General features: G+C 43.1%; 1 protein-coding gene across 2 annotated transcripts in view; it reads left to right on the forward strand.

Moving 5' to 3' along the window:
* Positions 1 to 25,774, forward strand: part of RARB (retinoic acid receptor beta) — a 331,789-nt gene that overhangs the window by 118,624 nt on the left and 187,391 nt on the right. For both annotated transcript variants that reach the window (XM_048076090.2, XM_048076092.2), the window contains exon 3: positions 16,859 to 17,353. In XM_048076090.2, coding sequence (XP_047932047.1) covers positions 17,176 to 17,353 — 178 coding nt within the window. In that variant the 5' untranslated portion in view covers positions 16,859 to 17,175. The remainder of the gene's footprint in view (positions 1 to 16,858; positions 17,354 to 25,774) is intronic.

Here is a 25,774-nt window from a genome sequence, read left to right on the forward strand (position 1 = left end):
GCTTGGTGTTTACAGAGCACAAGTGTTTGCATGCAGATGTGGATAGTTTTGGGGCAGATTAGGTCTGTGCTATTCCTCTTGTGCCTTCATTTGTAAACTGGCACCGTGTTTGTCTGGGGAGCTAATGGAATTCTCTTCATAGTGTTTATCTTGTCAGTTGCTGTTATTAATTGATGCGATTGTTGCTTCGCTAATATTTACCTAGGGTTTTAGCATGGAAGTGACCATACAGATAATTCTACTGCAATCGCAGAAGAAAGTCAATGCCTTAATTAGAGAAATGACTTGCTACTCTTGACTTGTTATTCAAGAATTGATTTTTTTTTTTTCCTGTCCTGAAAAGTATTTGCCCTGAAATCTAAGGAAGTTGTTAAATAGATGGGTAACATTTGAAGAAGTGTATACTAGCAGTTAAAATAGACAAGTAAATTTGGCGAAGAAACTAATATTTGTCCTGAAGGAAACCTAACACATTTGGGGGAGAGGGAGGGAAGAGGGAATTTGGAGGCACTTCTGCCTTCTCAAAGCTTCTCTCTTGCTTCTGAAGAGTGACTGCAGCATACTGCATTGAGGAAAAACCAAGAACCAGAGACAACTGAAGAAAATGAACTATATACCTTAAACTTCTCTTTTACTGTGCTACCCTAGATACTGTAGATACAAAGAATCATCCAGGGGAAATGGGAATTATTTAAAAACACAGTAGGAATATTATCTTAAGCAGTGCGTTGGTGATGTTGAAACTCAGCGCCTCTGAATTCTGCTAGGGCTAACAATTTTAAAGATTAAAAACATATGGAATGTAGATACAGAAGATATCCACAATGCTTGAGTGTTATTTATATTATTCGGTCTAGCAAAAACAAACAAAAAGCCCAGGGAAAAAATCTCTTTTTACAGGGCATAAGCCATCCAGTAGATGATGGGAGTTGGAAGGAAGTTTTATGGGAAAGTTTTTCTGTAATTGCTCTCCTAGAGATTTCTTCATCCTTTCCCCGAAGTATCTGATGCTGGCTGCTGTCAAATGAGAGGTTACTGAACTAAATGGACTATTAATCTGACCTAGTACAGCAATTCCTGTGTTCCTATGTTTACAAGTGGGCTTTGTCTGCTGAGGGTTGTCTCTCTGGAATAAACCCTCCATTGGAGGCTAAGGAAAGGAAGTTGTCCAGAAGCTTTTATGCTGTTGCTATGTAATTTTGCATGTTGTTTTGAAAAAGGCTATCCTTGATTATTTTTTCCCCTTTTATGCTCATGCATGTTTTAAATTATAAAATTTAGTTTCCTGTTTAAGGGTTTTGCTATTCAGTAATATTCAGGACCACTGAGTAACGTAATTACTTTGTCCCTCGATTGTTCAAAGCATGTCATTCTAATAGTCTTGGTGGGGTGGTGCAAGACTGAATGATGAAGAGTTCTCTTCACACGGGTGCTCACTGGGCACCTTCTTCACCACTTGCCAGACCTTCCAGCAGTTCTGTTGTTTCTTTAAAAGTGGAGAGAATTTCTTAAAGGGAGGTATGTTGCTGTTGTTTGGTGTTGGCTGTGTTTGAGTGAACCCAACTTTCTACCTTCATGCATTTCTAATAGAGGGTTTTCTGTTTTGCTTGACCCGAAGAGGTTCGGCAAGTAGCCTAGCTTTGCAGTGAGGTATGTCAAGTGGAGTTGTAATGTCAAGGAATTGTGTGCTTGGAGTTGCTGTGTAAATCCTAAATTGGATTTCCTTATTTTTCTAAGGCTTAGCAGTGGATGAGGCAGTCAAGCTCTTTAATTCAGATCTTTTTTAGCACGTCAGACAATCTTGCTTCATGTAGATAACTTTCAGTTCTCTTTACTGCTTTAAGAGGTACATTAGAGACACAGGATTACAAGTGTTCTTTGTTTCACCCAGAAAAATGTGAACTTCATATAGGGAGAATGTGTTTCATTTCCTTACCATGTGTCAACAACTGAATCCTGAACCTGTGTTTATCAGATGCAGAACTGTTTTTGGAGGATTATCACTAAATCAAATGCTAGACTGGAATTTAAGCTCTCACTGTAGCGTTTCTCAAATTTTCTTGTTATTCTACTTTTAGGCCATTTGGTCTTTGATGCTTAGATCTGACATTAAGAGGCTGTATTTTTTACTTCCTCTTTGTACAGAAAATAAATATTTCTTTGTTGCAAAACCCTTATGCTCTGGTAATAAAGACAGTACTTTTAAGGCCCATTATTACTGTGCAAACACATGCAGAAAAAGAAATTGGCTTAGCTCACACATGGTATCGTAGCCATATTGCTGTAGCCATAAAATGTGTTAAAAGGAGGAGATCCTACGGTTTTCTTTAGCACATAGCCTCCAATTATTATTTTAGGAACATCTCTCTTCTTTTGGTTAATATATGTTAAAAGTTAAAGCACATGTCTTTGGCAAAAAAAGGGTCAGGGTGGTTACGTGAATGTGAGACCTAGCCCACTTCATAAATGTGGAAATTCCTACAAAGGAATGATTTAGAGGGTGCTGTTTCTCAAACTTCTCAGTCTCTCTTCTATCTCTTGCTATATTAGAGCTCTACATCATTTTTCTTGGAACGTTCCTTTCATGTGTCATTCAGTCAGGTATGTTGCTTGTAATACCTCCTTGAATTTCTTAGTATTCCAGACAATTCAGTTGCTTTTCATTTTAAGTAATTATTTTAACTAGACTGTTGTCACTGTGAATCTTTGATAGCACATGAGCACGTTCATGATAGCGCATTGATGAAGGGAGAGTCTTCGTATCGGTCATCAAATTAAACAACAGGGACTGTATCCAGTACTTCTCGTTCTTCTTCGCACTTCTGCTCCCTTCCCTTCTCCCTCATAAACTTGGGTACGTTGTGCAGAGCAACCCTTGTTTTTGCTGGTTAGCAATGCCCACAGTCATGGACTCCAAGTTGGAAAACAGAAAACTTCATGGTTGGATCCGTATGGGCAAAATATCTTCAAGAACCACAGGTTATATAAAGGGAATGGGCAGCCCTTACAGACCTCACTTACCTGGAGAGATTATTTCCATTAGTTGGCCTCTTTATTGCATTCCATTGCTTATGCATCATTTTGAGGACACTTAATTTTTTTTTTTCTGCTTGCTTCTGATTTACTTTTACAAATGGTATTCTGCGAGACCAGATATAATGGACAACTGAGACGCAGGTGGCACAGACGATGCTAGCTGGGAAGAGGATGCAGTCAGCGTAGTAGTGGACGTACTGAGGGGTGTGCTTGTACCAACATCTACCTTCAGCCATCATTTCTGGCTGGACAACAGTGCTTAGTGATTTGTTACAATCACAAAAGCCGCAAGAGGATTTTGAAGGGCTTTGTCTTACTTGCAAAGACTTTTTTTCTGTGGTTATGGAGTAATTTATTTGCTTACTCAGTGTATGCGGCTGTTGTAGAAACCTCAGGTGCTGTTAGGAGAGCGCTCCCCGTTGGGACGTGTCTGCTTTGACCTTCCCAGTGCAAAGATAGGCTCTGCCTGGCCACTGGTATTTGCGTGGTTATCTGATTGCCTTATCAGCCTTGGGCACCCAGCTAGGCTTCCTGGCGTCCAGCTCCTCAGACTCTTCTGTGTCCTTTGCAGCGCATTGGGCTGCTAGATCCGGACTTGTGAAGTGCTGCTGTCCTGAAAGTCTTCCCAGGAGAGCCTTGGTAAGGTCGTTCTGGCAGAAAGCTGCTGCAGTGGAGGAGGATGAAGACCAGGCAGGTTGCAAAGGTGGTATGGAAAGCGTGCCTGTCTTGGTGGCTGGCTCTGGGTGGGGAGAGCAGCCTGAGGTCTGCACGGGGGTAAAAGTCAGCATTGTACAACAGAGGCAGGCTCAGACCTCACAGTGGGGTAAGCGTATAGGGGAGGGATGGGCTGCTGCAGCAGAGGTGATGCTATCAGCGATAGAGTTTAACTCTGACAGCAATTCAAGGTGTGCGACTCCACACCATTTTATTCCCAATGAATTTATGGAGCAAATCCCTTAACGTAGAATGCAAAGGACTGAATGATTTAAACTTGTCAGGCTCGCTTGGTGCTTTCAGCAGAAGCTGGATCTCCATGGGGACTATCTCACTGACTAGCAGTATAAAACTGCTCTTATTTGCTAACTGCTTCCCAGTTCTCTGGGTGCCACTGCTTACCTTCACACAGCTGCCTTCATTCATCCCAGCTGGAGGGAGGATGTTCTCTACCTCCTTTTCAGGAGGATCACCTGGTTTTCCAACCTGAACACAGCAGAAGTGGGGAAGACAGCCCAGCCATTTCCCCATTTTACTGAGCTGAGGCGCAGATGCTTTATAATTCCCAGGCGAACTGCTAGAGCTGTGGTCCGTCTCAGCAGCAGAGAGATTCCATCCACATTGACATTTCCATTGCCATTCCTTGACAGCAGTAGTTATGTTCTACACAGTGCCTGCTATGGTGGGGCCTTTTGGACTGTAGCTGGGTCCCACGGTGACACGGCTGTAAGAATCCTTGGAGCTCATACACTGGGGCACCACTCAACTGGCTCATAGGAGAAATAGCCCCCATTTCATGTTCGGTTGTTCTGGGAGATATATTTCCTCCTGCCTAGACCTACTGGTGAGGACCAGCAGCTCTGTTCAGGGAGAGAGTAAGGGCCAGAATTTATGTTCCCTTAAACCTGAGGTGAGAAACCTGGCTGCCTGCTGGCCCCTAGGGAAGCAAGCTGGGGGTGGGGACTGGCAGGGTCAGGTCCGCTTCTGTCCTTCAGACCTAAAATCCAAGTTATCTTTTGATGGTTAAGAAATGTAGTGAAATTTGGGCCTATGTCTTGTTTCAGCTGTGATATCTCATGGCGTAATTAAGAAGTTGCTCGCTTACTTTCTTGAATGCTTTCAAAATTAATCATTTTAATGCACTAATCTTGCGGCTTCACTGGCTAAATAATGATCAAAGTGTGTTCAGCGGGCAAATGCTGCCCTGTTGAGAGTTTGATCCGGGTTGAGGTTAAACTGGTTATGGCTAAATGGCTTTAAAATGACAGTAGGTTTGGGCAGATCCAAATTTCATGTGGTGGCACGTTGCCTTTCTCCTTTCCTAAGAGTGTGCATGTGGCTTTTTCCTCTGCAGTAAATGTGACAAAATTTGGGCTAGTTTACTTGTGGAAGTGGGGAAAGCTGTCTTGCATTTATCAGTGGAAAGATGCTTTCAGAAGGGGGCTCAATGGGAGCAATTACTGTGTATTAATTCACACGCTTGCTTATTCTGCAAGAAAACCTTGGTATTGTATCCGAAGTCCTGCTTTGCAGGCTGGCAGAGGCATGCATGACCTAAGTCTGCCTGAGTTTTGTTGGTGCTTAGGCTCCCGTTAGGTTCCTTGTGAAAGTGAAATGTACGGTCATAGTTCACTTAGATCTTCCTGGTAATGTTATCCGGATAATGTCCAGCACCCCTCAGAAGAGCTGTAGGACACAGGTCTTCTGAACGTGTTAGGGTGTGGAAGAGATGTGCTGGTTTTGTGGCTACTGTGATTGATTATTGCACCCCTGTCTTTATGACCTGACTGATAAGGTTTTGCAGCATTTTCAAATGATTCAGATTACAACTCCAAAGGTGTTTACACGTCATGTTATCTCGGTGTATTATTAGCATTTTGCAATTGCCTTATTGGCTCCCCGTTAAGCAAAATATTGACAATAAAAATGCTATTTTTGCCCTGCAATCCAGTCTATGGCTTGGTCCCCTCCTAGTTAATGGCTGTGCTTGTTCCTAATTTTGCTACCCTATTGTTCCTGTGACAGGGAGCTACAGAGAACGGAGGTTTTAAAATAAATGTTCATAATCTCCACCAGCCCTCTGGCATATTCTGCTGACCCTGGGGGAGTCTTACTGGGACTATATTGGAATTTGCCATATGTAGTAAGTGAGGGTTCAGGAGCTTGAAGCAGACAGCAGAAATGTCGTTTTCTGGGTAAAGCAGGACTGAAGACTCTAATAACTCAGAGGAATTACAGGACCTTTCAGCAGGCATATATTGTTAGGCTTGCCATATATAACAAAAGACGATAAATTATGTGTGTGAGGTTGTTTTGCGTTAGCATGGTGTCCGCACCCCTGTGATACTAAAATGATAGATGCACTTCTAGTCCAACAGATGAAGTTCGCAACCAGTGCTTGAACCAGTAATCCCCTGTTTTTCCCTTGTTCCATTTGGATTACCATCCTCACTTGACAAAGGGGTGTAGCAAGGATCTGAACTCCTCTGGCTCTGAGGAGGTAGAAATTCCAGCTTTCTAGTGCAAAAAAAAAAATCATCTGCCAACAGATTGAACCTTCCTCCTGAATATAGTGTTTTGCCTCCTAACTCTGCTGGGGGGATTGAGAGGCCTAGCTCCTAATTTGGGCAAATTCCTAATATAATCTTCCTTCAGGTTTCTCAGAGTAAATCCACATACTTTTTGTAACAATAGATTAAATTGCTCGAGGTAGCAAAATTTTGTGCTGTGCATATGGGGGACCCTTGCAGGATCCTTCCTTACACGGCATATAACGTGAAGTGTGCTGAATGGAAACAGAGCCCTCTGCTGCAGTACATTTTCCAAATTAGTGTTTTACTCCCTTCTTTATCTTGGTGGCTATGCTGAAGTCTTTCTTTCTGCCATGCAGGAAGATCACCTACTGCACGAACCCTTCGTCGGTGCATCCCCAGGCAGTATGTGTGCCGTAGTGAGGGCCACGTGCTCAAAGAGTGTTGTATTTACTAGTTGCCCAGCTATTGATCAAAGCCGAGCAAAGTTCCAGAGCTGCTTCCTTAAACTGGCTATTAGGAAGTCTAATAGCACAAATTTCAGTTGTGGCTAGACATGCAGACTGGCTACATTTGGCCACTGGCTTCCATTCTCTGTGCCACTAAAGATACCCTGTACGGGTCCATGCAGAAGACGACTACTCAGCTGATGTCAGGAAGAGAGATGGTGTGCAGTTCTGCTTTCTCGTGATGGTGCTAAGACCAGGACATCTCAGGACTTGGGAAGATATTTTTCTCAGGGTGAACAGACAGAATAGACTTTGTTTCTGTGCTGGGTCAGACTTCTCTAGCGAAGACTTACCCAACAACAACTAACAGCAGATGTCAGAAACCTAAATTGCCCCGATCCTTACCAATATTAACCTACAGTGACTTTACATCACTTACGTGATGTATGGATAAAGCACAGCATACTACCATCAACACCGCTGTTTTTAGCATCTGCCACTCGCAGAGCAGCCCCCACTTACTGTCACCAGTATGTCACCCACAGCCTCGCCTGCCTTTGCGCCCTTCTGTAGTGAAGTATCTGGCTGTCCTGTTTCAGTGGTTCACCTGCAGTGGTCATCATGACCACAGAGCATTGGCCTTCCAAAGAGACGTACTTCTCTGTCAAGGAGCTGCCCGCCAAAGTTGCTTTCCTCTTTAGCTTCTAAGCAGATGAAGTACTCCATTCTTCTAATGATTCCCAGGCCACCATCATTTACGAGGGATCTTCATTCTGTCACCAAAACAATAACATCACTTGACCCCTCTTACTGATCTCAGAGGCCTCTTAAAGGTTGTAAACAGTCAGTGTAAGGCCTTTTTAGCAGTTGCAGTGATGGTAAGTGCTGTTTCTGCCAGTGGTCGTTGTGACATGTTTCCCATCAGCTTGTAAGTTCAGGATGGGCATTGTGAAAGCGTGATTGGGAGTCTCCAGAGACGTTCCCCGCATCCTCCTGGCTCTGACACCATCTGGGAGGAGACTGCCATACTTGTAAACATCTGTGTCCCATAATATTGGATGACATTACTGAACATAGTTATCAGGATGGTTTTTTCCTTGTTTATTCAGTATTCCTCATTTGTTGCTTACTCGGTCTGTCTTCCCCTTGTCTCCCATCTCTTTCCGAGAGCCCTTCTTACAAAACCTTGCTTGGACTGGGAATCAATGTGTTGCCATCTTGAGGTGCCTTGTAGCCAGAGTTGCGTGTTAAGGGGAAGACCTTCAGTGGAAGACCCTGTTTATGGAAAGGAAATGTGTCCTATTCGGAGCTGAGAGACCTTTCTTCTATAGGTAGTCAAGTGTGCTGTTGGTTTAAGCTGGCATATAGATTCCCCCTGTATCTTAGCAGTCTGGCACTGGTTGCAGCTCACCTTTCTCACCAGTGGTTCTTCTTCTTTGCCTTGACTGACTGATAAAGGAAAGTCCAAGGGTGTAGTAGGTCCCACTAATGATACTTTTCTTCTTCATTGATTGTCACCTTGCGTAGAACCAAGTAGGATCAAAACAACCGAACAACCTGGTTGGCCAGATGGGATACTAAAGGATGATTTTGGTCAGAAAGTCCAGTCTAGGTTTTTTGGAACTTTAGGGAGAAACTGTGCAGAAACAGAGGAAACCTGCTGGAGAAGTGTGTTCAAAGAACAAGGCTAAAGCAGTAGGCACAGCACCTTGGTGGGTAAATGTTTCATATTGGACTTCCCAGTTACATGTGACATGAATGACCAGCTTACGCTGTGCTGCTTAAACTGTGCAACATCTGAATACGAGTTTGAAAGAAGTGATGTGTTTGTATTGTTTTGTTTTGTTTTGTTTTTGCTTTGTTTTTTTTTCCCTTCAGGTTCGGGAATGAACAGAAACAGGTCAGTGTGGTTCAGCCTGGAGGAAAAAAAAACAGGTTTGGTCTGGAAAGTCTTCAGCCTCCTAAACCACTGTAGCCCATGGGTAGACTCCTACTTAGCATATTCTCAATATGAAATTACCATTTTACGTCCTTAAAAACCATAATAAGGACTAACAGAGATGACAGTGCAAAACCAGAAGTTTTGATTGCACTGAATGAGCATTTCTAAATGCTGAGAAATAACTTTTAACGTTGAGGAGGGAAATCAGTATAGAAGCTCACTTTAATTAAGGGAGCAGGAAGCTCGGTTACCCTCCTTTTGGTTTCCATGAATAAAAGAGAACTCCTCTTGACAATCCATTGGGATTTTTGAACGTGGCAGAATAAGTAAGGAAAGCATTTAGTTACAAAGCAGAGTATCCTATATGCCAGCACAAAATGTATTCAAAGCTCCTTGAATTCTCAGAGGAACGCTGCAAGAGAGTCCCTTATAGAGGTGATTGAAAGTCACTGCACAGGAAATCAACTTCTCATCCTGTACATAAACATGAGCCAATTCTACTATATCTGGCTCTCAGGGCAGTACACACAGTAAATTGTTAACCCCACCACCTGACCTAACCATTTATCTTTACTTCTCAGTATAGTTTTGGCAACTGCTGAGTAATGAAAGAAACATGGAATGCAGATAGCTCTGGAAAAAAACCACCACCCTCGGATACAAACTGCCCTTTAAAACAGCAAACAACAGGAGAAAATGAGAAATTGCATGATGCAGTGGGTGGGTCTTAAATATGGTTAGTATAGAAGAGAATTAACATCTCTGTAGAATACCAGACATGAGAAGCCTGGATTTTCAATCCTTCACATCTCTTCATTATGCTAGCATTGTGCTAGCACAAATAAATTAATAATTCCCCCGGACCTTTGTGAAAAAATAACCACAGCGCCTTCCAGATTTCAAAATGTAAGCTGTGTGTGTTTTTACTGCTGTGTGTTATACATGAAGGTTGGCTGAAATAGGTTATCCTGCTTATAGAGTATTGTTCCCATATGAGGATTCAGGCTATGCACTCACAGCTGCTGCTCTCCAACATGGACTCTCAGTTCCACTAAAATCAATAGCTGGCACAGCAGGGTACTGTTGTGCAGTGTGTAAATAAATGGGTGTCATTGTGTCTCTTACTTTTTTCCCCCCTTTCAGATTTAGATTCCCTTTTTTCAGGGTTTACATCAGTGTGTGTCTGCAGTGCAGGCAATACGAAGCAGAGCTGCTTAGGGAAAAAGCAGCTTTTTTTTTTTTTTTTTTCCCCTTCTTATACTTCCCCCATAGGATTTTCAAATAAACAATTGCATTAATTATGTTATTTATCTCCTTACAATCGCAGTCAGGAAAAAACAAATAAAGCAGAAACCCATTTTGCAAGTGTCAGTTTTATGACAAAAAGGAATTCGCAGTTGCCCAGCAGACAGCTCTCTTACATACCAAGATGCAGGAAAAGTGTCCTAATAATAGCGTTCTCCTTTTGCTAAAATTTATCTTCCCTCCCCCATAGGTCTTGCACCTATAGCTGGAAATATCTGACAACTGGGGCTGCAGGAGCCGCAGCTCTGCTGCTCAGTGCCCTGACTTTGAAGTTGTGTTTCATGCGTTTTCTTTTTTATTCATGCATCTGGTCATATAGAGTGGTTTACTTTTTTTGGCTGCAGACTTGGCAGATACAAAATGCAGATGTTGTTCTTCTGACTTAAGCTGCTATTTTAAACTTTTTGGCCATCGGTCGAAAATTTTAGGGCTCGGTTGTTTATTTGCTTATCATCAAAGTGGTTTTTGTCATATAATTCATAAGCAAGTATTAGCTTTCTGTGTTTACTTTCAGAGTTTGAGATTAACAGTATGGTCTTTTTTTTTTTTTTTAAACTGGCATGCTCTTTTGATTAATAATACAGTAGAATATGTTATGCTTCAGAGCGCTTTTATTTGCCAAAACCCAAACAAAACAGCCCCCCGAGCCCCCCTCGCGCCGTGCCGCAGTGCTTTCCCTTTAAGAAAACCATATCTCTCTCCAGATGCCTGCATCTCTTTGATACAGAAGGGTACACTAAGTTCCATCTATAAACAGAATCCACTAATTAAGAGTAATTGCTTCGGAGATTGGTACAGACTATTCAGAATCAGATGCATGTTCCTCTCAGATATCCATTAGCCCCTAATAAGATAATGCAGATGTGCCAGTCTGTTTCCTGTTTCCTCCTATTGTACCTTTATGGCCGTATATGGACCAATGGGACGGGCTGAACAATAAGTGGATGTCCTTTTGCTCCCGGAGCAGTTCTCAAAGGAATGTTTGTTATTAGATTGCTTTTTCTGTTTAGTTTCACATCACTATGCTAATAAAGGAAACATAACACTCCGAAGGCTTTCTTACTTCTGCCACTGGAACTAGTTTATTGTTTAATTAAATCTCTTTGGAGAGCCAAGAAGGCAAAACGCAGCATCGCGCGGCTGGCGGCGACCTGTGGCAAACACCGCGCTGCTTTGCCGAGGGAAGTTTCCACACGTTTTTTAATAGTTGGTCATCTTACTGTATCTGACTGATTTACACTCGGCTCTTGCTAAATCTGCTGAATTATTCACTACTCGCTGCAACGCCATCAGCTAGCATAATAGGAAGCATGTGCACAATCGGGGATTTCAGTACAAACTACAAACCGTGCCTTAAATACAGTAAGGGCTCTTGGAGCTGTTAGTTCCTGACTTGTTTTGAAAACACCGCTAGGATACGTCTCAAAACTGCGGAATAAATAAGGACTCGGTCAACTCTGCCTCTTGGGAAAAGATGCGAAATATCACTGAGGGTTTTTTCAGGCGAAGTTCCCCTGGAGTTGTTTTTGCTGCTGGGAGAGGAGCAGCTCGCCTCTCCCTGCGTACTGGCCAGCCTGCCCTCGCAGCCCGTGGTTCCTGTTTTAGGACTTCGCCGAAGATTTAAGAAGGGGGTGGATTTTGGCGTTGGCAAGAAAATGGGAAGTGAACTTACAGACTTCCTCCGTGACCCTGGAAACTTCAGGGACATCAATGCCACAGACAGCCGGGCGTAGAGCAGCAAATTGCCCGGTGCTGAGCTCCATGCTGCGGCTGGCTGGGCTGCCTGCAGCATGCAGGCTCCGTGCATAGCACATCTGAGTGTCCAGGATGTGTCCCCCTGTATTTGTGCCTTCGTCCCGCAGCTGTAAGGGAGGAGCAGTGCTGGTTCCCTCTGTTAGGAGGGTGTCGGGGTGGTGGATTTAGCTTAAGGGTTGCTGGGTGCTCAAAATGACTGCAGATTTTCAAATGTTGCTGCGGGTAGGGCAGAATTCAACTGACCCCTTTCGGAAGGAAAGGGGGAAAAATGCAAAAATCCCGCTTCACTTGTAATACAGCTTAATTCCCTGCTGTGGGCAATGAGGCTGGGGGAAGACGGACATGGAGATGGGCTGGTGTTGGCAGATGAAGGAAAGAGCGTGACCTTCCGAGTGGCACGTGGCCGTCACCAAGCCCCCTGGCTTGGCCTCTTGTCTGTCCAGCTGCTGATAGCATCAACGTCACCTGTAACAGGGAAAGGACCTTATGAATTAAAGTCTCTTGTAAGTGCAAAGTTTGGAACAATGAAGTATGTTAGAATAACAACACCGAATATTGTTACTAAATGGAAGCTAAATGACGATATAATGAATGGGGATTGATTCATTTGATATATTTTAGGAGAACTGACAGATGTGTAGAAAGCAGAACTCTTTGCTCTAGTAAAGCTTGTGCAAAGTGCATGTGAAATTAAGAGGAAAATAAAAGTTGGGCCACTGTATCTCCAGTAGAATTTGGAGCTTATATATGAAAATTTGTGGTTTTAAACCGCTCAGCTTCACAAACACCGAGAAGAAATGTGGAAGAGACAGGTACACCTGCTGCATTAACTGTAGCTGATAAATCTGCTGTCTGTTCTGCACTGGAGCTACTGTAGCCTCCTTCCCCTGTGGCCATCTGCTTTATCACTGAAGTCAAGTCAATAAAAGGCCTGTAAAAGCCCAAAAGGAGGCATATGTTCTGTCAAAGAAGAGTCATTGGCGGCTGTTCAGTGCGGCATGGTGTACAACGCGATCATCTTTTGGTTTGCCTTCAGAGAAACTTTTCCGTGTGATCCTTTTCCACGTGCTGTTCATGCAGGGGGCCTGAGTGTGTAACGCTTGTACTCACGAGCAGTCACTTAGGACAAGGCTTGGTGGAAAAGGATTTTTTTTTTTATGTACTGGGTAAATCCTCTGAGGTAGAGGATATACTGGGTAGATCTTCCAGACCCTGCGGCGACAGCCATTTTCTAAAAATCTTGCTGGGTATGCATGGGGCAGAAATCCATGCTGTTACCTTGTGGGAATGGGTGTTCGGCTGCCGCCGAGGTGACCTTGCTGTCAGTTTGTCTTGTTCCTTATTTAAATTGAGGGTGTCTCATCAACAATAGTAGCAGGCTCCTACTGTCCTGTTGAGAGCAAGCTCGTTTGCTTCCTCCTCAAGGGAATCCAGGTGTAAGCCAGGAAAGATCACATTCAAGGTCTGTGTGGCATGGGAAGAACAGGATTGCTTCTGGGCAAGTGTCACACGGTCCAGAGAGGACATGTTCCTTCAGCTGTGGGGTGTTCAAGGGACCATGGCAAGGGACAGCAAGGGCAGGTATTAAAGCTGCCACTCATCCGGTGTCTTACAGTGTTCTGCGCTGTGGCACAGGTTTAGCTGAGGAAAAGAGATGTTTTCACCCTGGAACTGTCTGCAGTCCGTGAGGATGGCTGGTGTCAAATGCTAGGATCTTCACCAGCAAGCCAAGAGGAGCGAGCGTATGAATCCAGGGACACGAACAAAGCCTTGCCTTAGGTTCGTCAGAGTTTTCTTCAGTGTCACGGAACTGGCACAGGTGGGTGCAGCTGCTCTGTGGGTTTCCTGTGTTTTAGCAATTTCTAGTTTCTGGTGTCCTCTGCTGTGCAGCGCTGGAGATGATCGGTCTGTCACCTCTGTTAGCAGAGCCAGTGACTTCAAATCCCATCGGCTCCTTTGGATGAGGTGCATTACTAGAACATGGGCTTCTGTCTGTCCGTGGTTTCCACTTTGGCCATCTTGTAGGTGTTGGCCCGCGTGAACGTTTATAACATCCTGCTGCCTCTGAGGAACACTATTCAGGGTGGAACGATACGCTGTTTAGAGTACTGTACCTTTTACATTGTATTCACTTTCTGTCTTTATTGTGAGAGGAAAGCAAAGGAACAAGGTCTGAGGGTTTGTGTCCTGCACGCCTATCTGCAGAGCTATGTGATTATATTCTAGTTTGATGCCATTACGTATTCATATGGACTTGCGTATAGGAGCTATAATACTGCTGCATTTTTTGATCACCAGGTACATCCCAGAATATGTTCCTCCAGCTGTGAGGAAGTGACAGGATAGTTTCCTGAGTGCCCTTGTTCCTCCCTGTCCTGGAGGAGCTGCTTCTGTTGCGCATGCTGAGCGCTTAAACATCAGAATTCCCCGAACCGCGGCGTCGGATGCGTTTGGGTAATTTATGCTGAGCTCTGCATTCTTGTGGCTAATGGAGACATAATTGGTAGTAGTAGATAGTTTTGTAGAACGAATTTTAGTTCTGAAGGCCTACATAATTTAAAAATAGGTGACATTGATCTGTGATTAATTTAGCGCCTAGACTTTGGGGCTGGCTTTGATCTGCATCCTTCCCCCCTTCGTGTTTTTGCAAATATGTGGAAGTGTCATATTTTTGCCAGCTGTTAGAAAACATCCGTTCTTTGCATGTTACTTTGATACTTTGCTTTCCCTGTCTCTGAAGTTCCATAGAGCTTTAGCTAGGTGAAACAGAAAGCTACCTGTGGTGACCCGCCCCGTTTGTGTTATTAGGAGGTCGCTGTGTTTTGGCTGTGGAGGCTTCCCCAGCAGGTCTGATTTCAGCCACCTCCAGGCGCGTTGCTCCTTGAGACCGGGGTGGCACGCAGCCTCTCGCTCCTCCCTGGGAGCTGTGCGGTGACTCGCTGTACACCATCACGTCTCATCTCTGCGTACGTCTCTCTCCGTTAACATTAAAGGTATTTTGTGCATAATTTACGCAGTTATCAAATACTTACAGCTACATTGCTGCTATCCCCAAGCAGGCTGTACTCAGCACAAATTGCTGTCTGAAAACATGCACAGCTGGTAACCTTTGCTGGTATTCCTCACAGAGCAGAAACACTCCGCTCTTCTGTGACAGGCAAACATATGCATCCGTGTTTTTTCTTTTTTTTTTTTTTTTTAAACTTGCTCATTTGAATTCGTACTGACAACTGGTAGGCTGAGTAGCAGCAGGGATAGTAAGCGCTGTTGCCGCAGTTCCCCTCCTCTGGAATTGCCTTTGCTTTGTGACCTTGACGAGTCATTTCACTTTTGTGCCTTTACTTTCACACTCCAAAGTCATCTTGCCATTTGTTTTAGCCTATAACTTCTAAGAACCATGAATAAAATACCATTTAAGAGTTGGATTTTGCTCCTGTTCACTCACCGTAGCAGATGTAAGGATGTAACACGTTCTCTCAGGAAGCAGCCTTTCGGCAGCTCCAGACTGCCTCGGTTTTGGGTAGTAAAGCTTTGCTGTGTGGCTTCTGATGTCTTCCCCCAGCAGTGCGTGTTGGGAGAACCCGGTGACTCCTGCCATGACGTAGGGTAATGCTTATGAGTCAAAAGCAACGCTTGCTGACTTTCGACTGGAGCATTCATTGCACAAAGAAGTCAAGGAGCAGTGGTCGCAATACAGAGTGGTTGCAGTGTTTCCAGTAGCTCTCAGGCCACCATCAGGACTGATTATTTCTGAAAAGACCAGCCATTTGCTGTATGAAAAACTAAACAGCTGTGGTGGAGCAAATTTTGCTGTTTGAAATAGCTCGAGGAGTGCCCTGTTCTCAGCTTGAGGCTCTCACTCGAGTGACGGAGAAATTGAGGACCACTCAGTAGGGTCCAGCCATTCGGATGAAGCCCCAGGAAGGTATTGTAGTTCAGGATGACTTTGAAGATGGTGCTCATGAGCACAAGAGGAGCAATGCACGGGAGCGGTGTATTGCTGGCAGGTCACTCGCTCACTCTGTTTATGAGATAACACATGTTTTTTCCTTTTCTTCCAGAGCACAATCTGGAAGAACAGAAATGAAAAAAAAAAAAAAAAAAAAGCCAGCAGCTAGAACTTGCACCGGTAGATGTTCTGGCAGTTTTTTGCATGGTTGTCTTGAGTGAGAGGCAGTTAACCAACTTCCTGAAATTGTGTGTTTTCCCTAGTACCCTAATTTGGGGGAAAAGAGGAGTGTGAAACGCAGGGTTATTAATTTTGCCTTGTAAACATAACTTTTAGAAGTAAAGCACTGAAGTAAATGGGAGCATGGTATAAACAGCTTCATGGCCCACCACCACTGGTTAGGTGATGTGGCTTTTGAACACTTGATTCAGTCTTTGGCAGAAGTAGAGGACAGAACCTTTGACAGGAGGGATGGGGAAGTGAGGTGACGGAGGGGCTGTGAAAAGCATTAAGAAGAGAAAAGGGGACATGGCTGGAGAATCAATTTTATTTATTTATTTGGTGATAGAGGCAGTCTATCCACCGCTAAACAGAGTGAATGACCAGTGAGATCTCTGAAGTGATAATAAGATAAACTAACTAACCTTTGCAAGATCAATCATTGGTAAACCAATTAGTATTTTAACAACCTAATACCAAATCACCTTCAGAAGCAGTTCCTAATGTCACAACTGAGACATGACATTGAAGCAGAGCACAGAGCTTCCTCGGTGTAATCAGCTTTGTAACTTTTACAGGAAAGCTGAAAGCTTTCACATACCTGGGAAATTTTTTTAGTTGTTGTTTTTTTCTCCTCCAATATCAATATTTCAGGTATTTATTGATGCATAAGCTTTAAAACTGACAGTTTCCAAAACAAGATTGCATCTGACCAGAAATTGCTTCTGATGTAAAACATTGGGCAAGGATGGGTGTTCTGCTATTAGCTTCAGTATAATGAGAATTTTACCCCCCAGTAACCATCAAGATGATCTTGTAGGACATTAGTAAATAGGTAATCACTTAACAAAAGAAGCAGGGGAGGGGGGTAGAAGAGTTTTCTGTGAATGTATATGTAAACATATAAAATCAAATAAAATACAGATTATAATCAATATATTGTTTTCTTTTCTCACAGGCTGTATCAGTATGCATCTGTAGAGAGCAACTGTGTACCGAGAAAAACATTTGCATTAGCAACCAAACTGTGGACTCAGCGTAAGAAGACTTCCTGTGCACAGTCTTCAGAGCAAGGATGTCCTGGCAGTAAGAGCAGTAGGAAGCAGCAATGAAATTCAGGACGGGCCTGATCTAGTGAGTTACCTTTTCATCGTCACGCCGTCCGGCTCAAGCCATACCTGCAGGCTTGGCAGTCCTCTCCGTTCACAAGTTCAAGTATCTGTTTGCTGGCCTGGAGTGATGCAACATAATATTTACGCGCTGTGAGGTACTAACATGACAACCAGCAGCCGCACATGTCCGGTACCAGCAGTGAATGGACATATGACTCACTACCCAGCAGCGCCATACCCCTTACTTTTCCCTCCGGTCATCGGTGGACTGTCGCTGCCTTCCCTTCATGGACTCCAGAGCCACCCACCAACTAGCGGATGCAGCACCCCATCACCTGCAAGTAAGTGCTTGCTATTAATAGCTTTTATTAACCTTTGTTTTCCTTTAGCGAAGGCTGATCTTGTTCGTTCTGAAATTGGTCTAAGAGTAATTGCAGTTGCCCATCTGTGATTTATTTTACTTGGGCAAAGAGCGTGCATTTGTTTTGAAAATACCATTTTCACTTAATCCTGTTTTTGTGAAAATAAACATGCAACTGTATGACATACCAAAGCTGTGGAAACCAAGGGTGATAAAACCTGCTGTGGATTTTGCCATATCCTGCATTGCTGTGTTATCTGCAGAAGCTCACGCTGTGTTTAAAGAAACTTCACAAAATTAGCCATTGTGTTTTTTATTAACAGTAATGATTCCTCAGTACAGAATTCCCTTAAGTTGCACTATAATTACTACTGCTTTTGTTTTGTTTAGTTAGTAACTGCTTTCTTCCTGGGTAGCTGCTGAAGAGCTCAGTTCTGTGGCAGCCCAGTGGACAGCTAGCAGCTGCCCATGGCTGCAGAACTTGAGTTTGTGGTTGCATTTCACATGCAGCCATCTCACATTTTCAGCACTACTGAGTGTATCAGCTGGGCATGTTGGTTTTCATCACTTTGAACACTCATTTCTTGCATGGACTTAGTTTTATATATGCTTAATTGGCTCCAAAGTCATACCAAGTATATAAACTCTGTAAGTAGTCATAGACTCATAGACGACATCCACCACGAATATCTCCAGAAATGTATGACTCGCGTGCGGAAAACCAGAGTGTATACAGCTTTGCAGGTCAGTTGTGAAGTTGTTTGTCTAAATGCATTACTGTGATTGTTCAGTATGAAAAGTCCTGGCTGAACAGCGACCTTGCAGAACTGTGCTCCTTACTGAAGGTGAAGGAGACTTGTTAAAGCAGCAGTCAATAGAAGGCATGTGAAGTTAGAGCTGCAAATGTGAATGGGGAACCCCAGTGAAGAAAAAGCTTGTCAAGAGTAAAGTCGTGGTTTAGTGCAGCACAAAAATACTAATTCTGGCTTTGTGTCTCACATATATATAGTTGAAGACTGGGCAGTCTTGAAGGTGTGTTTGTGCATGCGTGTGTTTTGTTTTTGCTTTCTCCAGCTAATGCAGGCAATTTTCATGCATTCACATGTGAGAATAGGTATATCAGGTCAGGCCTGTGTTTGGCCTGTTTTATTTTTATTGGAGATGGAAAAACAAAATGTCTTAAGCTAGGTCTACAAATAACTTTGGCTTTCCAATCCTTTCAGAAATTCTTAGATACTCTTCAGAATACCATACTGAATTTATCCCCTGATACTGCAAGAACACTCATCTTTTGCAGAAATAGTATTATCAGTTAATGGGAACTTTCTTTTTGAAATGTACATTGATAAATGCCAAACATAAATGGTTAGTATGTGGGTTTTTTCTTATCTATGAGTTGTTCATGTGGAATTAAGACTGAGTGGCAGACGAGTTACTAATGATAAATAAATCAGTTAACGTTCAGACTTGGGGGGGGGAGGAGAGGGGAAGTAGTACTAAGTGTGAATTTCTGTAGATACGCAAAATAAGAAGCTAATACTGAATTCTTGGGTCTGCATCTGCTGACTGAGCACGGCAGTCTGGCAGCTGTTGTGCATAACTCAAGGCAATAGTGTTTGAAAATACGAGCTAAAATTATGAGATACTGAGGAGGGTGACTGGAATGAGAGCTTTTTCTCAGACACAGTCCCCTGCAGGATTACTCTTCTGGTCTTTGTTACTCTGTTTGCTTACCTTTGGTAACGACAATCTCTTTTGTTTCCAATTCTGTAGACTTCTGATTCTTAAGTTTAGGGTTAATATCACTAGAATTATAGAGACCAGTTCTGGGAAGCAAGCAGGTTGAGCTTTGGATTATGTCTTTCTTTTTTGTTGTGGGCATTATGAGGATTTTTTTTTTTTGTCCTTTTACGATAAATCCGCCCAGTGGGCAGAGGTCAGTATGACTGGCCTCTGCTAACATCAGAACTTATATGGATAGTTGAAAAATATAGATCTCGCTTGCAAAGACCTGGAGAAATCAAAATTTGGCCAAACATGTGCACCATATATTCTTTAGGCTATTGCATTTTTATCTTTCACATTCTTTCCATTCATGCTAAATCCAACAGAAATGATTTTACATTATAGGAGTGCTATAAAAATCTTTCTAATATTTTTTTAAAACAATGCAGTTCAACAGCTTTTTCCCAAAGTTACAATCATTTAAGCTTTCACGTTATTGTTCTGTTGTATTTTACTGTCTTCATTGTCAGCTTTCCATTATGCCAGATAGCATAATGCAACATGATACGAGGTTATCTTAATCTACAGTTGAAGTAGGTATCTCCAGTTCTATTCAACAGACAACAGCATATTAGATGTATTAATTATGTGAGCACAGAGAACTTAGAGCAGGAGTTTGATGCAGAGTGATTTAGTTTCATTGATGTTAATAATGGTGTTACCTCCATGCCCTGTGACTTGACTTCTGTTTTTATACTGAGATACATAGTGCAAAATACTTCATAATTAGAGGGTTGGTCACAGTGCTAAAGAGGTCAGAAGATGAAAAAAATATTACTTTTATGCATACGTGACCTATGCATTAGCACTGAATAAGTAGAAGAGACTATGGTCAAGAAGATCATTATTTCTGTAACTCCGATTGATTTACTTGGCACTGTACTTGTCCAATACAGCACAAAGCTTGTGTTGCCACTGTTGAGATCAGATGTCATGCAGGCTTCTGTGGTTGTATTGATAATGAGGAATCACTTCTATATTAAAAAAATTAGCAAAGATTGTCTCTGGAGATTACGGCTTAGCTCATCTAGAAATGGTATTTTCTGCTTCAGTGCTTGGACTGTGTAATTCTCGCACCTGAATCCTTTAGAAACCTCTACGTATTTTCTGGAAAACTCTCTCTGGAGTTGGGTTGAAGTCTGGCAGGGAGGGAAGCTGAAGGCGAGGACTTCCTACACTTTTTGGGTGATGCCACAGCCTAGCTCAGACCAACAGATCTCGCTGCAGGACTTTGGGAACAGCACACTTAACAGGTCCTGCAAGCCTTGGGCCTTGTACGTCTGCAATAGGAAGATCACAAAATGTTAGTGAAATGCCTGGAGGAGGGGGAGTAAATAAATTTTGGTAAAGATTGTAACACAATATCTTGTTAAAGTAAAAGCTGCTTAAGTGAAATTCAGGTGAGTGGAGATCATGTTAACAAGGGCAATTCTCTCTGTCATTCCTGGAAGAAGCATCTCATCCTGCCAGCACGGGACCTGGCATTGATACTGATGTTGCCAGAGACCAGTAAGGAGACTGTTTAAAATATGAGAATACCAGCTTAGGAAGAGCTACCCTCTTTATAAAATGTCCATTATGGTTGTAACTAATGCATTTAATCTCTAGAGAAAGACTATAAAGATCAGTTAAAACAAACAAACAAAAAAACATAAAACAAGATCAGCAAAAACAACAAAAAACAGCTGAAAAAAGATCCTAAGCAAGTGAAGAACCACCTGAAATTTGAGAAAGGTATGTAAAAGCCATGCAGATCATTGGGGTATATCTGCTCATTTGAAAGCCAGCAAGGAAGGTGCTGTCTTTATAGCACAGCTGATGGAGCCACAAAGCAAGCGGCAGCGTTGCAGTTTTACAGGCGAACCTCAGCACAGATGGATCCACTTGCTCCATTGGTAAAGCATCTTGTAAAATTCATTTCTGTAATATTTCTTTGCCAAAATGGTCAGCTTGTACTAGTTTAACACAGTTGAAGACAACCACAGGCCAGAGCAGTCCTGGAGCTACAGGGAGGACTGGATTTGGGAGGAAATGAGTTGCTGTCACTCAGACGCCTATCTGTCTCAGTGCGAGCTTGAACACCACCAGCCTGCACTCAACCTATTTAAAAGACGGTTGGTGTGAGCTGGGAGACCTTGGCATGGAGAGGAAAAAACATTAATCTGAGCTAATGCTGTGATTTGCATAATCCCCAAGTGTGCCCAGGATGAAATTAAAGCAAGTCCTGGGCAGCAGACACTGTGGGAGCCACTAAATAATAAAACACTTTGGCCGTTGTTCTCCTTCTGCTTGAGTTGAGCCTCCTGCTTGCATTGGGTGATGCACATAGCCCGTGGCATTCAGCGGGAGCAAGCCTGTGTTCTGCCTCTGGTCCCTGACACCTTCTGGTCTGTAGGCTGCCCCCGTGAGCCTTTGGGTCCTCGTGTTCTGCCTTCATTGCTTGCGAGGGGCAAGGAGCAGGAGTAGTTTGGTAAGGGGACAGGGGACGGCGGTGAGCACGGTACAGGGATGTCCTAGAACTTGCATAAACTTAGTAAGATTGCTTCATCCGGATAGTATTAAAAAATAAACACAGTAAAAAAATCTGAATGTGTTATTTAGAGGGCTGTTGGGATATCAAGGAGAAAAGTCAGTACTAAAGTCACTTGTATTTTGGCCAAGCTTTTCCATACTTTTCAGTCTGGGGTGTTTTAAAAGTGCATTGTAAAGAAAGAATAAAGGACTTTCTGTTCTTTTTTTTTTATGTAAGTCTTTTAGGTTAGAGAAAACATATGGAAAATAGGATCACCTGAGAATCTGGAAAAGGTAGACAAAGAACTTGCTATGACATTACTTTTTGGATAGTGCTGTGGTGCTACGTAAATACTAATTTTTATATTTAATAGCCAGTTTTGCATCTGAGGCTTTTCAGACATACTCAGGCTAGGCAGATTGTGGTTCTAAGCATTGTTTTCTGCTGGAATTGTTTTGCCTTCCATTACTGCTGGTTATTTACCACTTGAACTCCAACTTAAAGATTGCTTGCTTTTTTTTTTCCTTGGGAAATGGATTTTCCACTGATATCATTAAAAGTACAGTCAAATCCAGTGTTCCTGGTGTAGTACTGCAAGATATTTTTGCCAGCCCCACCCGTTGCAGGAATTCATTTGCTTTTCCAGTTCTGTTGTTAATCATTATATTGACACAGAAAGTCCTCCCAAAAGCACTCTTTGGCAGATTGCATTAAATATGAATAGCAGATATTCATTACGATGTGTTGCCCCCAAGAGAACTCTAAACTATCTGCACTACTCATGAACAGGCAAATACACTAATTCTCCAGCTATTCAAATTATTTTCAAATAGTTTAGTGTCTCTCTAATAAAAACAAGAATGTCTCTGTTTCCCTTAATTACTTAGAAGGTCAAGGACTCCCACATCTCACTTTACTTCACAAGATGGGGAATATTTCTGTTGGAGGTTGGAGTATGGTTAATACATGATGGATTTTCTTCAGTTGGCATAGTTACGGAGGCAAATGCTGTCTGTATTGGAGTTAAAAAACAAAACAAAACAAACAAAAAAAAAAAAAAGAACCAACCCTCATCACTCTTTGAAACTCTGGAATAGTCTAAAATAATAATAGTTGAATTAGAAAAAACGTACATGAATTACCCTTGTAAAAAAAACTTCCCTTGCTTGATTGCAGTGAGCTGTTTCTTGCCTTCTAAGTTTTTTTAATTTGTTTATTTGTCCCGAGTCCTCCCTTTCTTCCAGTCCTGTTGTCTTAGGAAGGTGTGCTCCATAGTCACTTACACATCTGCAATCAGCAGGTTAGCTTTTAAGGTTTCTTTACCTGTCCAGTGCATGTGTTGCACATCTTTACTGAGAAGAGAGAACATGTGTTTGCATTCAGAGAGAGGGGGATAAACACAATATGAATATCAGGTTTCTCGGCTACAGCCAGCGTTGCCTCATGCTGGCAAGTCTAAGGAGAAATGTCCAGATGATCCCCTGCAGTTATCATTCATGACCTTAGAAACCACTGTTGCTTTTCAGTTCTTCTGTTTGCTTTTTATTATTTTCCTTGTTATTATTTTACATTCATTTTCTCCTGGTTGGCTTCTTTCTGTAGCTTGAAAGCATCCATACTTCTTTGATTAATGAAGTTTTATCACATTATCATTTTCTGATTGCAATTAATCTGAAGCTGTCAACAATTTAAACGTATCGTTCAGGTGTGTTAGAACTTATTTCAGCCCTGCCACTTTCTGAAGTAAACGGGAGCACCTCTGCGCTGAACGTAGCAGGTTGCTCGTCCTGTAGGTGAGTCCTCGGCATCGTGTGGATGCACCGCTCTTTGGGCTGGAGCAGGCAGCTTGCTCATCTGAAAGAAATCAGTTCTGGGTGTGTAAAGGCAGGAATTTGCTTCCTGGGAGGAAGCCGAACGTGGAGATTGCCTACCTCCCTGTGCTCGCATGGGGAGTGGATCGTGTCATTCTGGCATGTGCGCCGTAATTGCTCTGTGCCTCTCTCCTAGATTTGCTATGGTCTGGAAGAGCCTAGCGCTTGGAAGTTGAATAAGGCCTGTCAGAGAATTGCTCCTTCCCTCATTATGGGCCCCGGAGCAAGGAAATTCCCCAACAAAATGCCGTCTTACCTAAGGCTGGAAATATGTTTCAGCGTAGTATTGCTAACGACCTTTTTCCTCTTCTGTGGCCCAACACAAATAACGTGCAGGCACTCCCAGCACTGGCGAGGAGCACTGGAGGGCTGGTTCCAGTCCCCACACTGGCTTGTACTGGGGGACCTGTTGCCCTGCGGGCTTTACAGCCCCCATCCTTTTTTTCATGAGATTTACACCCTCCACCCCATGACCGTCTGTCCAGTGTGGATTCATACATCGCATATGAAATACGCAGTCGACCTCTCAGAAGGAATATAAGGCCAGACATGAAGTTTGGCAGGGTAACAGTGCTGCAAGTTTGCAGAGCGTGTGTTGTGTTTCCAGTCCACATCAATAGGTGCAGTCCTCCGAAATTGTTAATCGGGCGATGTTCACTGTTAACATCATGAACTATTAGCTCACATTTTGCCAAGTTTCCATTTGGAGGTATACGTTCAGCAACGACAGTTTAAGAAAACCTAATCATGTTATTCTAATTACATGGAGAGTTTCCATTCAGTCACATTGCAGTGCCCAAAAGACGTGTCGCTGGGGAGGTTTTGTAAATCTCCCCCTTCTCCTGGCCCCCCCCAGTGCTGGCCTTGGTACAGATGTTCCTCCTTTACTCATTTTTGGGTTGCTATTTTGTGTTTATTATGCTTTTAGCAGTATGTGGCATTTAATTGGGAAGATTTATTTAAGATTCGGATAGGGCAGTTTTCCATCATGAGAGACAGACTTACTGTTTTCTTCGTCTAGAGTTTCTTTCCCTTTTGCTTGTCTAGGGAATAACTTGTATTATGTGGGCTTTTCAGCTGTGTCAATGACAGCATGTTTCCCATTTAAAATGATAAATACCCACCCTATCTGCTGAATCTTGAAAGGGTAGGGAATCCTTTTTCCCTTCCTTTGTCCTTCAGCACTCCGTTTCCTTTCTTACTGCTCAGAATAGGCCTACATCAGTAATATTCATAAATGATTTACAAAAGTAATTCCTGTGTAATAGCTTGGGACGTCAAGATTTTATGATGCTGCCAGATGTGCTATCAAACAAAATTATCTGGTTCAAAAAACTTGTGATAAATCTAGTCAGAGCAAATTCCCGAAGGCAAACTCACCCTCTACAAAAGTAACTATATCTTATAAAATTGTTAGATTCTCCTTTGCCACATGTTTGAAATCAGACGTAAAGCAACAGTTTTATTCACGTGCAAACTTATGGTTAGGGTAAACCAACAAACAGGAAGGACAGGCCTTAAGTATCAGAAATCTCCTTTCCTTTCAAAACACCACGTACGTTCAGAGGAAATGTCAGAGTAAATATCAGAAATACTCAGAAAACCCAAACCTGCATCCCTAAGATACTCAACTGTTTTGTCTAGGTAATGCATTTTTAGAAAGTGGACGTACCTTGAATATAATGGGCCAGATATTTTCGGTGGCTGGTCTCAGTCTTGCCGAATCTCCTCCAGCTTAGTCTGCCGAGCTCGCACTTGCCGTGTCGGAGACCTGGGCATGGTGCCCTGAGCAACGTGTCTCACACCCACCACGCGTGTGTGCTTGGTCTTTTACAGGCTCCCCATGGTCAGCAGGTTGTGTGTTTAGGCCAGGAGCTCAGGTGGTGAAGGAGGGAAGCGCTGTGGTCCTGGCATTCTTGTTCTGTCAGCATCTGTCTTTCCATGCCTCCGTGCTGGAGACGGCTGGGCCCAAGAAATGCACCCTCGGCCTACTCTGGCAGGTTTGCGGAGACCCTTGCTTCTCAGGAGAGCCCCCCAGGAAGTCCAACTGCCTGCACAAGTGAGCCCCACCAGCCTAAGTAGTGCAGGTACGCTGGAGGAGCGAAGATGTTGAGTGTGATGTTCATCCCGTAGTTTGAGGCACTTGGGAGAGAGAGAGACGAAGGTCCAGGCTGGGAGCTTTTGGGGGAGAAAAGCTCAGTTCAGGCAACGGAATTAGGACTTGAAGGGAGGA

The sequence above is a fragment of the Anser cygnoides genome, chromosome 2 (genome assembly GCF_040182565.1).
Source record: "Anser cygnoides isolate HZ-2024a breed goose chromosome 2, Taihu_goose_T2T_genome, whole genome shotgun sequence".
Lineage (NCBI taxonomy): Eukaryota > Metazoa > Chordata > Aves > Anseriformes > Anatidae > Anser > Anser cygnoides.